The sequence below is a fragment of the Oratosquilla oratoria genome, chromosome 24, assembly GCF_046742065.1.
Source record: "Oratosquilla oratoria isolate Oo_2021 chromosome 24, ASM4674206v1, whole genome shotgun sequence".
In the NCBI taxonomy this organism is placed as follows: domain Eukaryota; kingdom Metazoa; phylum Arthropoda; class Malacostraca; order Stomatopoda; family Squillidae; genus Oratosquilla; species Oratosquilla oratoria.
This window is the reverse complement of record NC_134800.1, coordinates 33,479,095-33,494,094: the sequence shown is the minus strand read 5'-3', so window position 1 is coordinate 33,494,094 and position 15,000 is coordinate 33,479,095. Positions and strand designations below refer to the sequence as shown.

The window sequence follows — 15,000 nt, the reverse complement described above, 5'->3', positions numbered from 1 at the left end:
TGGAATCAGTTTTGTGGCTCGCCGTTGTACTTTTTCCAGTCTGTCAATGTCTTTAATGAGATTCGGTGACCGTACGGAAACAGCATATTCCAAATGTGGACGAACTAACGATTTATATAGCTTGTTAATGAGTGATGGACTTTTGAAATCAAAAGATCGCGCAATCAGTCCTAGAACCTTATTTGCTTTCTCAGAGGCTGAAATACACTGCTTGGATGATTTGAGGTCGTTACTGATAATTACGCCGAGATCTTTTTCACTATCCACTTTTGTTAACGAATTTCCAAATAACTTGTAATCGTACTTACTGTTATTTTTACCTATGTGCATTACCTTGCATTTACTTGTGTTAAATTTCATTAGCCACTTTTCAGACCATTGCTGTAATTTATCTAAATCTTCTTGAATATCTAATTGGTTTGAGTGATTTGAGGTCGTTACTGATAATTACGCCGAGATCTTTTTCACTATCCACTTTTGTTAACGAATTTCCAAATAACTTGTAATCGTACTTACTGTTATTTTTACCTATGTGCATTACCTTGCATTTACTTGTGTTAAATTTCATTAGCCACTTTTCAGACCATTGCTGTAATTTATCTAAATCTTCTTGAATATCTAATTGGTTTGAGTGATCATTTGCCACTCCGCACAGTTTTGTATCATCAGCAAATTTGGAAACAGTAGATTTTAGTCCATGGTCTATATCATTTATATATACTATGAATAGAAGTGGCCCAGAAACGGAACCCTGAGGAACTCCACTTGTAACATTTTTCCATCTAGAAGTTTTTCCATTTAAAACAACTCTCTGTTTTCGACCATTCAACCAATTACTAGTCCAACCTAATAGGCTACCACTTATTCCGTGTAAAGCTAATTTAGTAAGTAGTCTTTCGTGTGGGACGGTATCAAAAGCTTTTGCAAAGTCTAGATATATTAAATCTATATTGTTTCTTTTGTCATAACTCGAGATAACTGTGTTGTAGAATTCGAGTAAGTTAGTCACGCAAGAACGTTTCCGTCTGAAACCATGCTGGCTATCATTTATCAAACGGTTACTTTCTAAATGATGTTCGATAGCATCTCTGATAATAGTTTCCATTATTTTTCCTATGATTGAAGTCAAACTTATAGGCCTATAGTTATTTGGCTTCTTTTTGTCACCTTTTTTGAATATGGGAGTAACGTTAGCTAGCTTCCATTCTCTTGGGACATCTCCGGATATGATGGATTTCTTGAAAATAATTTCTAATGGAACAACAATCTCATTTTTCATTTCCTTTAAGATTCTTGGATACCAGCCGTCAGGCCCTGGTGTTTTATTAACTTTGATTTTATCTATACGCCTTTTAATTTTTTCTTTTGTTATATTTACCGTAGTGAGTAAGTTTACCCTAGACTTTTCACAGGTTTCAGTTTGGAATTCACTTTGAGGTGTTTCGTTTACGAATACCGAGCTAAAATAATTGTTTAAGATATTACACATTCCTTCATTTGAATATTCAAGTTGACCGTCAGCAGATAATAGTGGACCAATGTGATTCCTAACAACCTTTTTATCTCTAATGTAACTATAGAGGAAAGATTTGTATAAGTTAAGAATTATTTTTAAGAATACCACCGTAACATTCTTACGGTGGTATTCTTGAAAAAAAATTCCTTATATAAATATTTCCCTTTCAAGGATTTATATAAGATTTATATAAGGATTTTTTTAATACCACCGTAAGTGAACATGTAGTAAACGCTGAAACTATCGATTGTTTTAAGAAACTGTTAGACATTTTTATGGATGGGGATGACGGGTGGTAATGAACATAGAACTCCCTAAAGTAGGCCATATGGTCTCTTGCAGTCTCCTTCATTTTTATATATATATATATATATATATATATATATATATACATGTATACGCATACATATACATTATATGAAGATACGGCCGCGGAAGGGGGACAGCCCTTAAAATGGTCGGTTTTGAGTTAGAGGCCCCAACCTGTTGTTCAAGGGTGTAAAAGTCTTGTGTAAGGGTTAGCCTGAGGAAATTCGACCATTCTATTGGTTAGAATAAAATTCAAACTCGCATGATTTCGTGCAAAGCGTGGGGCACACTAATTCTCTCACCCAGCCGCGAAAGAGGGACAAGCCACGAGAGTTGCGCCCAATGAGAGCGGAGCATGTTTCCCCACCCCTGCGCGTGGCCAATCACAGCCCGGCAGGCTGTGTTTATGTTTCCCTTCTCCTGTTCAAGTCAAGCTGCAGAAGGGAAAGGGTGCTGCGTACCAGCCTGACAAGTTCAACCTCGCCGCTGTCAACCTGGCACTCAAGTACCCCCAGAGCGTCAAGTTGAAGATGGAGAAGCTGAACGACCTGAACCACCTGCTGAATTTCGTGCCCCTAGGGTACAGAGCGTGGTTCACCGACCTCTTCGCGGCACAGGAGCTGTTGGCGGTGCAGGATGCTGGGGACGTGGACCCTGATGACCCCAATCAGAGAGATGACATCCTGGAATACTAGCGTTTGTCACCAAAGTGTCACAGTAAATTCCATCACTACTGTGACCACCAACTTTGTTCATGGGTGCTGCGGGAATGGTTTGGTAAATCCGCTAAGGGCATTGTCAGGAACATAGAGGATTGTCCCTGACAATGAACTTAACTGTCTCAATCCAGTATAAAAGATGAGAGTCAACCATAACACATAAAAAATAAAATAACATACTACCTCTTACACCATACACTCTAAAAAATTACGGAGTAGGGTTGAATAAAAGGTTGTAAGTCAAAATGCCGATGGACATAATGTCGACGGACATAATGTCGACGGACATAATGTCGACATTTGTTCAAGTAGGACAAAATGTCGACGACGACTTTTATTAGTTATTTATTTAGTGAGATGATGCCAGTTGTCAATGCAGGCACTAAGCCATTTTTGCCACCAATTCTATACCTCTCCCCCTATATATTTCCTGTCATTCATTCATACAGGTTAAAATGGTAGTTCCAAAATAAACAAACTTGACAGTCTATTGATTTTAATGAATCACAAGATGGCTCAGTTGTAGAGCTAAAAATTTATTAAAAACAATATAATCAATTAAAAAGTGTCACGAAAGATATAATGAACGCACAATTTACCTATTAAAATCAACATAATTCTAAAAAGCTTTACAAGTTATGAGCAACTGCTCTTAAAAAATGTATCCCTTGATTGGGATTAAAGTTTGTGACCAGGTTCTTCAATTTTTCATTGATTCTAACATATTTTAGGTTCTGCCTACCGATTCCTCTCCCATTGGTTAGGTGCGCTAACAACATTTCTGTATTTGGTTGTTCTTTTTTTCAGTTTGTTAACCAATTTTTCTACAGATGAATGCTTAATCACCATTCTCCTGTTAAAAGCATTATGCCACCCTTCAAGTGCATTATTCGTGCGTGGCAAGTCATCTGCGACACGACTATGAACTGACCATAGCTTGATTTCATAGCAGGGTTTACGTCGTCGTCCACGTGTGTTAGCGTGGTATGTCGTATATCATACCATTATTATTTATTGTAATTATGTGTAATCATTGTGTATATTTGTAATTATATTGGATATCGCAAATGCGATGCATGTTTTCGCGCTAAGTGGCAACACTGGCTTGGAATCAGTGGGGAGCCAGCTCTCTTGGTATTCACACGCATTAGTTGTCAGTGGTACCAGAGATTACAGTGTACTTCCCACTAATTTGACTTTCATTTCTTGTAGCCACCCGGTACATTTGTGGTGGCAGCGTAAAAACAATCTTTTCAGTGATTTTTTTTTCATTGTGAACGTTCAGAAAAGATTTTAAATTGCAGCGCTGGACTATAGCCGGTCGTAATAGCTGCATGTCTATGTCCGTTCTTTTCTCCCATTTTCATTCCACAGGCTACAGGATTTGCTTATTTGGGAGAAGTAGTAGTGCTTTCTCACTTTGGACCTGTGACTTTTTATTTAAAAGGCGGTGTTCAGGAGCATAGTGGTTGCATAGAGCGCCAGGTGATTTTATTGGGAGACGTTTCCCCCGAGAATCTTCGTGTTCGGCCTTCTTTTGGACTGATATCGCCGTCTGCTTTGCGGGACGCTCTTTTATGGTTGCTGTGTGGATTGCAGTTTAAATTGGTGATTGGATGAGGACGGATTCGTGCTTGGATTGCATAAAAGCATTGGTCGGCGTCCCTGCCGGTATATGTTTACCACGCCGGCTCATACATCGCGTCCGAAGACATTAGTTATTTTCGTTACTTACCAGTATTGTATATTTCCTTGCCTTAGGCATACCTGTATTGTCCTTTTTGAGATTTTGTGGACATACTGTTGTATATACATATTTCATATCTACCGGTCGTGCCTTGGGCGGCCATTTTTATGACGTCACTAGTTGTTTACTTTTTTAAATGTTACCCCTCAGTGGTTAGATTTTCTTTCGCCAGTGACGTCTTGCGTATACTTACGCATCAGTGCATTATATTTTTTTTACGTAATTTTTGCTAATTACGGTCTTAATATAATTTTTTTCTTCATTATTGATATATGTATTGCATTGTTTCTGTGTTTCAATGCTTCTGTTTGTGTGAATTATATCATTATCTTCGTTCGTGTCCCATGTCCATGTGATTTCTCTATATTATTATTAGTATTTTTTTTTTTTTTTACATTATTTCATGCTTTGTGCAAGTGTGTTATATTTACATTATTTCTTGCTCAGTGTCAGTGTTTTCTATTCCTGCTGTATGTTATTACGCAGTGGGTTACAGTTGTCAAATCCTATCATGTCTAAGTCAAAGATGGCTTCGTTTATCAGTTCAAAAAACTCATCTGAGACAATGGCGCACACATTGACATTATTGCATCAAGAACCGTCGGTTATGAAATTCTCTGGTCAAGATCCCCATTATAAGGCGATTGATTTTATCCGCCAATGTGAGGACTCAATTGTGCACTCTAATGTTTCGACGGGGCCTGAAAAGATCTCCTTTGTGAGGTCCCAGCTTGTGCCAAATTCTCTGGCATCGCAGTTACTTTCTGCGTCGTCTTTAGATCCCAAATCTTTGGATTATAATTATGACATCTTTAGGTCTAACTTCCTTAAACTTTTTTCAGATACCCCTGGTGGTGGTTCGTTCCATTGGTGTTTCAAACTGGCTGACACTCTCGTATCCCGACTGGGCACTCTTGATTATAGACGGGCGCAAGCTCAGGCCAGTATAATTGTTGTTGATGCTTTAGAATCACTTTCACACTCAGATTGGGTAGATAATGGCAATATCACTTTAGATAGATTTCGTCTTATTTTGGAATTTTTTATGTATATTCTTTTTTTGGTGCCTTCTGAGAGAAGAGCTGCATCTTTTCTCAAGTATACGACTGATGAAACTCTATTGTCTTTTGCGACAAGGCTTTCCTGTAAACTAGGGGAAGTGCCTTCTAGTTCCTTGTGTATTAGCAATGCTCTTCAACATACCGATGTTCTTTGTTTTCCTCAGCCCTCTCGGTCTACATATCCTAGTCATAGCTCTCCTCAATCTACAGTTAACCCCCCCTCCCCTGTTATGTTCACTTGAGTAATTTTTGTTATCGCCGTCGGCGCCAGGTACATAGATCAAGACAGTCCCCTGTTCGCAGGGGTGTATCTAATGTTTCTTCTCATGTTCCACATGACCCTTCTAGAGTAGAACCCCAGGTTACCCTCAGTTACTGTCTTATCCATGGTCATTGTAAACACTACTGATCAGTGTTTCAAGGTTTTGAAACTTAGGGATGAGACTTCTCATCAGCCTCTGCAATCCCATTTTCACCAGCGCGTGTTTCACAACCCAAAGGTTTGACCAGCAATGTTCGGTCTCAAATCATCCCCTTGGTAGCTGTTGAGTCTTCTCAATTATTAACCTTTCAAGTTCTTACGAGGGATACACCTCTTTCAGTTACTATAGATACTGGTGCAGAATGTAGTCTCATAAGTAGAAAGGCTTATTTTGCTCTTCGGGAATTGTACAATCTCCCTTTATCTCCCTTTTGTAATAATTTGCATTCTGTGCCTGTACCAACTTCTAAGCGCTCTACCCCTGTTTCTCATTGTGCTGCTGTTGTTATAGGAGAGCATCTTATTGAACCTTCAAGTTCTGTTCGAGTTCCGGTGCGCGTCTCAGGTGCCCCGTTAGGGTCTGACGTTCTCTCTTTGCCTGACTCTATTCGTATTCGTCGGCTTGCACTAGAAGAAACTCTCTCCACTGTTCGCGAGGATCATGTCACCACGGCGATGGTAACCAAGGTCACGGGTGCTCCTATTCCTCTCTCTCCTGGCAGTCACTTAGGCTCCTTTGAGGTGGTACACGTTGCTACTTTCCAGGACTCGTCTATTATGGCAGCTTCTGTACTACAGTCTCCTCCAACACGTGACCCTGCTCACTTAGATTCTGAGTTTGCCACATTTGTAGGCGAGGTTGATTTTCCTGAAGAGACGCCTCGTCTCCTTGACCTGTTAGTTACTCACCGTCAGGCTTTGGCTTTACCAGGTGATCCGTTAGGGGTTACGGACCGTGTGGTTCATAGAATTGATCTTCAGCCAGGTACTCGTCCTGTTTATGTCCCCTCTTACAGGCTACCTCACTCTCGTCGGCTTATAGCCCAGTCCTTGGTTGACGATTTATTGCGTGAAGGTGTTGTACAGGAGTCCCACTCAGAGTGGAACTCGCCTCTTCTCCTAGTGCCTAAGAAAGATGGATCTTTTCGTCCTGTTGTTGATTACATGAGAGTTAACGAGGTCACTATTCCAGACCATTATCCTCTGCCTCTCTTAAGCGAGCTTCTTCAGTCCATTGGCACTGGTAATACGGTGTTCACCATCTTAGATTTAAAAGCAGGTTTTTTGGCAGATACCCCTGGAGGAGAAGTCTCGTAAAGTCACGGCCTTCTCGACTCCCAGTGGGCACTATGAATGGCTTCGTTGCCCCATGGGTTTGCGGAATGCTCCTTTGACTTGCCAGCGTTTAGTTAACTCCATTTTTCATGGCTTAGTTGGAGATGGACTTTTTGTTTACCTGGATGATTTGATTTTAGTTTCCAAAGATGTGGAAAGCCACTTTACTAAGTTGTCCATGGTCTTGCAACGTTTTGCTGAAGCTGGGTTGAAACTCAACTTACCCAAGTGTTCCTTTTTCAAGTCTAGTATCCAATTCCTAGGTCATGTTGTAGACAAACATGGTATCCACACCACAGGTGATAAAATCAAGGCGGTGAGACTTCCCTATACCGAAGACAGTTGAACATGTACGTTCCTTCCTTGGACTTGCAGGATACTATCGTGCATTCATTAAAGACTTTGCTTCAATTGCTTCTCCTCTCACTCGCCTTCTCAAGAAGGACTCTTCCTTCCAGTGGCGTGATGTTCATCAGAAAAGTTTTGATTCCTTGAAGCTTGCTCTTACTGAAGCGCCTGTGTTGGCCTTCCCTGATTATAGTATCCCCTTTACCATTTGTACAGATGCTTCTGGTACAGGCATTGGAGCTGTACTCATGCAACAACTAGATGGATGTAGACCTCATGTTATTGCATATGCTAGTCGCATTCTTAATAAGCCTGAGTCCCGTTACTCTGTTACTCATTTAGAGGCCCTGGCAGTGGTGTGGGCTTTAAAGCATTTCCGTGATATCATTTTTGGATATCCTATTACAGTCTACACGGACCACACTACTGTCACTCAGCTTTTCAAGGGCAAAAATCTTTCAGGCCGTCTAGCCAGATGGTTCCTCACTATCGAGGAATTCAATCCAACCCTTAAACATATTCCGGGGCGTGCATTTCTTGTAGCCACCCTTGTAGCCACCGTTGAACTACGCCTATCCATGTAACTTCAAAATATGCCAGAAATTCGTCGAGAACACATTCTATTTCTTCAGTTAGGAAACCAAGAAGCCCTTCAAAAAAAGCATATACGTAATCAGGAGGTACAAATGCCAATGCTTGAAATTGCTTTATGATGAATGTATTACTGGTTTCAGTATACCAAAATTGTAAACCCAACGACTGGATTTTGCGCCACAGACATTGACCAAAATGAAAAAAAACATCCATAAACAATAGTATCTGGAAATATCTCCCTTGTACTATTAATAGAGGCTCTTTCGAAATCAACACTGATTGAGGTTGGGTTCAAATTGCGGTCTTTCAAAAAATTAAAAATGAACGCGAAAGTTTGCTCATCTTTTTTGCTTGTAAGGCAATAAACCATTGGTAGTGTTTTGTTATTTGTAACAATAGGCCAGTCAATAGGGGGTTGAATAAGGAAAAAAAAATAAGGAAAGCTGCAATATGCTTTATTTTCTTCCTAATGTGGTTCTTAATAATGTATTAATTTTGCACCCCTCTACCTTCCCGGATTTAGCCGCCATTTTGAAAAAATGGCGGAAAAAACGGTTTTTTCCAAATATCTCGCTTGAAATGCATTTTACAGAGAAAGTAGTCAAAACAAAAAATAATCTACATAAAATTTCCTATAATATTTGTCCCTGTCATGTTTTCCATAGGTTGCACCGTTTTTGCGCTAGAGCTGTGGAAATATTCATATATAATATTTTATACTTTCCATTTCCGAGTTTAGTCTCGAATATCTCTACAGCTTGGTTAAGTACTGTGTATATGGTGTCATAATTGGTAGGTGGAGCATTTGTAAAGGGAAGATATGAGATCTGGGACACATCATATGGGAAGTGTGCTGTACATTTCTCCATGTAACCATTCCAACCTGGGCACTCTGCATTTTTTTGCCATTTTCCAAGTAGCCATAAAAGCTCTGTTGTTGTTATTGATACAGTAGTGGACACTGGATTGATACTTGCCAAATCCCTGACTTTTATATTCAAGAGTCCTTTTACACTTTTACTTTCAAAGGTTTTAATAGGATTATGACCAAACTGCCCAACAAACGATGCACTAGGGATCTTCGTTAATCTAGTGATTGGCTGATCTGAAGTAATATTATTCTGAGGAGTAACACACTGAATTCCTCCCATACTGTGGAATGTGTTAAATCCATCAATAGTAGAGATGTTCACATCTGCATTGTCGAATACAAACTGTGCAAATGAATCATTCGGAGGTTCCTTGGCTGGATGTTGCAAAGCAGATACTTGAAAGAGTGCTGCCTCAGCATAGGACGCACATAATCCCAACGCAGAGAGCAAGTTCAGTAGATGCTTAGAGCCATACTTCTGACTTAAGTGAACAGCAAGTCCTATTTGTAGAGGAGATATGAAAGAATTTGGTCTAGCTGCTGTAAGGATAGCATGTGAAATTGCTGTACATTTCCTATTCCATTTTCTTTGATTTCCTTTCTTGTTTTTTAAGACTATTGTCTTAACAAGGCACTGGAGAGTTTCTGGAATAAGTGAATCCAATTCTTCTAGGAATTTTTCTGGTAGTGGATACTGATCTGCTTCGTACATCTGCGATCTTATATCTTCAGCAATTATTCTGGAGGCAGTCTTTACAATCCGAAGCCGTTCTTCCTTCTCGTCATGACTTCTATGATTTTCGTACCAAGCGTCAGTCAAAATTTTGTTTCCTGTGTCACGGAAACAGATCACTGGTTTTCTATTTTTGTTCACAGAAACAATAATATCATGTCCATATCTCTCTATCAATTCAGATTTTATGGTTTTATCAGTTGGTAGCTCACCCTCATATTCTGAAAAAATCTCACTGAAAGTAAACTGGCATTTCTCTCGATTTTCCTCCAAGTAGTTAAAAGCATGACTCATTGCCTCAGAAACCGTAGAGCTTTTGGGACGACCACGTTTCATACCAGAAGATGTTTGGTAGAATTTTTTCATGCAGGCTGAATGGTACCTTGCCTCAGCAGCAACTAAATCCACTACGTTACATATACGAGTACATACTTCTTTGCCCCATTCATCTTTTCTCATTTCACCAGCTTTCAAAATAGTATCCTTAACATGCAGCATCTCTATACAGTGCACAGATTCACGATCACCTAAATATTTTTTGCTTTCTTTTTTCAAAAAGTCACTTGATGCATCTTTTCCACAAAAGAGACAATCATGAAGAAAATCAAACTGTAATTCTTGACTTCTCAGTGACGTTGTCGGCACTTGCGAGGTTTTCTGCCTTGCTTGGAAAGTTTCAGCTCTCCGTTCTTTTGTATACACTTTTCTACATTTTTCATGCACTTTCACACTTTTTAGTCCTTCTAACAGAGAATGTTTTCCGTCTTTCCACTTAATGCTATAATCAATCAGTGTCTTTATTCCTTTCTCTTTAACTTCTCTAGTCTCACCCACAGAAAGCTGTCCATCGCATATTAAACATTTCCCCAATGAAGACATTTTGCACCAACAACTGCCTGGGGTTTCACTGAAGCTTTAACTATCTATTTTAATAGTTCTGAAACAAAAGAAAGACTATAATCAAGTTAGGAACTTAGATATTTTATTCAGTATAGCATACAAAGGAAATTATTATATGATCTTTGTGCACTGTAGGTATCAAATAAAGATAAACACAATCTTTTCGCACATTTAGCGCAAAAACAGTGAGGTATATCACAAAATTGAATAAAATAACTTTTGTAGAAAATGTTATGTAGAATAAATGTTGTTTCGATACATTTTTCGTTAAAATTAGTTTCTAGTGAGATATTTGGAAAAAAAACTGTTTTTGGTCGCCATTTTTTCAAGATGGCGGCCAAATCCGGGGGGCTAGAGGGGTGCAAAATTAATATGTTATTAAGTAAGGTATTATAAACACATTAAAGCTTATTGCAGCTTTCCCAGATTTTTTTCCTTATTCGCCTTTTTTTACTCCTCTATTGACTGGCCTACAAGGGCATGAATAGTATACAATTGCTTCCCAACAGGAGGAGAATCGAACGTCCCATCACAAAGCCATGTTGAATAGGTTTCTAACATTCTTAGATTATTAGACGTTGAGTAAATGCTTATGTCCTCACTATCGTGTAACAAAAAAGGTTCTCCTCTTGTAGTTGTCATCAAATCTTCATTTTCATTTACATTGCGTTGCCCCACACACATCAAGTGAAATGTTTGCTGTAGCGTTGTGAATTATATTTGAGGGAATATCATCTGTCTGCATACCGGCCATGCCTTTTATTTGTTTTGGATTTTTAGAACATCACATCTGAGACTATCAGGCTGATGAGAATGGCTTGCAAAAGAAAGCACAGTATCAACAACGTATGCATAGCCTTCGGAAAGAAGTTTCTTGCCGCCTTTGTTCGTTTTTATTATCTCCATTATAGCGATGGGCTGGCTGAAAAAAAAAAAAAAAATTCTCTCTACTACAGAACTTGGAAAACTGATGGATTTTGAAAAATCTTTCTTCGTTGAGAATTTGAGTTCTGCCATCGAGCCTCTATACCCACGCTCGCCCTGAAGTACCTCTCACTCTGGCGCCCAGGACCCGACTGCCCGCTCTTCAGTCCAACCTCGTTCTTCTTCAGTCCAACCTTCAGTCCCTACCTCGTTTCTGTTGGACCGGCCCTCCGACTCATCAAGCATACACTCTGTGATTGGCCATTCCACTAATCACTAATTGGATCAAGCGAATTGTCTCTGATAGCCCCATACTGGGTGATGACCGGTTGTTTATGCTACAATTCTACGGTGCCCGTATTCACATCAAAGCTATTTCATTCCTTCTTGTCCTACCTGAACAAACACGGGTAGAACAAATAAGTTATTCAGAAAATCACTAATTGGCTCAAACGAATTATCTCTGATAGCCCCATACTGGGTGATGACCGGTTATTCATGCTACAATTCTACGGTGCCCGTATTCACATCAAAGCTATCTCATTCCTTCTTGGTTATAAACTGGACTCATAACATTATTATTATTATTATCATATTTCTCGACATTATGTCCGTCGACATTTTTTCCTACTAGAACAAATGTCGGAACTTTGTCCATCGACATTTTGTCCGTCGACATTATGTCCGTCGACATTATATCCATCGGCATTTTGTCTGCATACTGAATAAAATGAGGCCATAACCAAAAATAAAATTAATATTTTTATCAAAAACCGCATGGCAAGACAGAACTACCCTAGAACTTTTTGATGTATAATATGTATAATAGTACATTTAGACCGTTTTCCTTGCAAAAATCAGGTATAAATTATAAGCGTTATTATCTCAAAAGTAGGTACGAGTGGGTTGTCCCTCCTCCGCGGCCGTAGACTCAAATATATATATATATATATATATACCTATATATATATATATAGGACAGGTAGAGGTTGTGTAGATCAGATCTTTGTGGTAAGACAGATATGTGAGAAAGCTATAGGAAAGGGGAAGGATGTTTTTTGGGCTTTTATGGATCTGGAAAAGGCTTATGATAGGGTAGACAGAAAGGCACTGTGGGAGGTTATGCAGATATACGGGATAGGAGGAAAGCTTCTGGAAGCTGTCAAGAGTTTTTATGAGAGTAGTAGAGCTTGTGTCAGGATTGGAAATGGAGAGAGTGAATGGTTCGAGGTAAAGGTGGGACTTCGTCAAGGATGCATTATGTCGCCCTGGCTGTTCAACTTATACATGGATGGGGTGGTGCGAGAGGTAAATGCTAGGGTAGTGGGTCAGGGATTAGAGATGGTTAAAGAAAATAGAGAAAAGTGGGAGGTGAGCCAGCTGTTGTTTGCGGACGACACTGTGCTTGTGGCAGCATCGGAGGAGGGATTGAGGAAGTTGGTGGCAGAGTTTGGGAGAGTATATGATAGAAGAAAGCTAAAGATAAATGTGGGTAAAAGTAAGGTGATGAGATGTACAATGGGTGAAAGTGGCAGTAGACTGGAAGTGAGCATTAAGGGAGAGCGACTGGAGGAAGTGGATAGTTTTAGATACTTGGGTGCAAATGTGGCAGGAAAAGGTGGAGTGAAGGTGGAGGTAGAATGTAGATTGAGAGAAGCGAGTAAATGCCTTGGTGGATTAAAAAGTGTGATGAGGAATAGACATTTGGGAATGGATGCTAAGAGGAGACTGTATGAAGGAGTGATTGTGCCAACAGCACTGTATGGGGCAGAAACATGGAACATAAGAGAGGAAGAGAGAAGGAGTTTGAATGTGTTTGAGATGAGGTGTCTGAGAAGTATGATGGGGTTACTAGGCCGGACAGAGTGAGAAATGAGGAGGTGAGGAGGAGAACAGGGGTGGAAAAGGAGTTGGGAGATAGGGTTGATGAAAGAGTATTGGGATGGTTTGGACACATGGAAAGAATGAGTGAAGAAAGACTAGTAAAAGAAGTATGGAAGGCAGATGTGGAGGGAGTGAACATGAGGGGACGTCCTAGGATGAGGTGGATGGATGGGGTGAAGGGGGCTTTGGGGAAGAGGGGAATGTCTGTTGAGGAAGGACGGGAGAGGACAGAAGACAGGGGTGAATGGAGAATGGTTGTATATGGATGATGTGATTGCATGAGGTGGAATGGGCGGGGGGTGGGGGTGAGGTAGTATGTGTGAGCAAAATTTGATGCAGCCCGAAGTGGTTTCTCCCCGTCCTCTCCTTTTATGCAATGGGGGGACGGAGAGGGGGGTCGCCGATTTAATGAAGCGGCCTTGCTATGGATGTGCTGTGTCTTGCGACACTGCTTCTGACCCAGGTCAGTGGACAGGGTGCAGGGATGACCCGTCATCTAGGAGGTGCTCAGATAAGAGGGAGGGTGGAGGGATGTGGAGTGTATTCAGGGATGGAATGGGTGGAAATTATTTTATGCTTTTCCCTTTTTGGCTACCTCCCTTGTAAGAGGGGAAAAAGCCTTGGTATATGTGTATATATATATATATATATATATATATATATATATATGTGTGTGTGTGTGTGTGTGTGTGTGTGTGTGTGTGTGTGTGTGTGTGTGTGTGTGTGTGTGTGTGTGTGAAATCCCACTGTCGAAGAAAGTAAACGGACGAAGTATAGAATTAACTGTATATTTTGACCACTCTCTATTGAAGAGGACCACAGAGAGTGGTCGAAATATACAGTTAATTCTTTACTTCGTCGGTTTACTTTTTACGACAGTGGGATTTTTTCATCTTACCTATGTGTCACGGCATAGTCCCCCTCTGATACATATATATATATATATATATATTTACGACTACAGACTCGTCGTAGTGAAGGTTTCAAACATTACATGTGGACGCATGTGCGTATGTGTACCTTGAGATTATGCCGGCCTTTCCCACGGTAGGCTTGGTAGTCTCCTTGCTAACCAAACCGTCGATACGACGTATGAAGACTGTCAAAGTGATTAATTCTATATTATAGACGTATTTCGTTCTTCTCTTGCTTTGTCAAACATGTTCCATTCATTGCATATAGATTTATGTATGTGTATTATCTTGTGGATCTATCTTGTCAATCTTAGGTACTGATTTACGTAAGATTTGAGAAATTCCATATTATTATTGTTTTCGGAAGTCGAAGCGTTGGTGTGAGAACGAGATGCCTACGTGCGCTCTGATTAAAAATTGCGTGGGAGCGTAAGTTTTGGCAACAGCGTTCCAACTTCCATTTACGTAAGTGTCAATGTATAGATTTTCATATAAAAACTATTAAGTTTCTGCTTTATTCTAAGATTGACAAGGTAACTTTATCATGTATTATTTTGTATACCTTGTTGTAAAGAATACCCATGTATGTTCATGGATATATTCTAAAACTCTCTTGTTGATCGTTGCATCTAGCGACACTTGGCAGCCCTCCGTGGCCTAGCAGAGAAATGTATATATATCGGTGATTACAACGGAAAATTTGGTCTCTGCTTATACAGAGCCCCTTGCTACTTACCTCAAACCTTGTCTAGCCTTAAGCTAGTTCCTTTTTCCACTTTGTTGGACTTAGACATTTAGTCGTAGTTTCATTTCGATTTAGTGTATTTACGAGTGTCTTTGTAGGACTCTGTATTCTTTTGATAGTCGATATATTTCTCGACTT

The 15,000-nt window shown here is 39.9% G+C and overlaps 1 protein-coding gene across 5 annotated transcripts in view; it reads right to left on the bottom strand.

Moving 5' to 3' along the window:
- LOC143038545 (uncharacterized) overlaps positions 1-15,000 on the bottom strand; it is a 262,086-nt gene that overhangs the window by 54,443 nt on the left and 192,643 nt on the right. For 2 of the 5 annotated variants that reach the window (XM_076207876.1, XM_076207881.1), the window contains one exon: positions 2,127-2,508. The exons of 2 other annotated variants lie outside the window; for them this stretch is intronic. In XM_076207876.1, coding sequence (XP_076063991.1) covers positions 2,420-2,508 — 89 coding nt within the window. In that variant the 3' untranslated portion in view covers positions 2,127-2,419. Of the gene's footprint in view, positions 1-2,126; positions 2,509-15,000 lie in introns of those variants that run through there. One more of the 5 variants, XM_076207878.1, reaches the window with a different exon arrangement.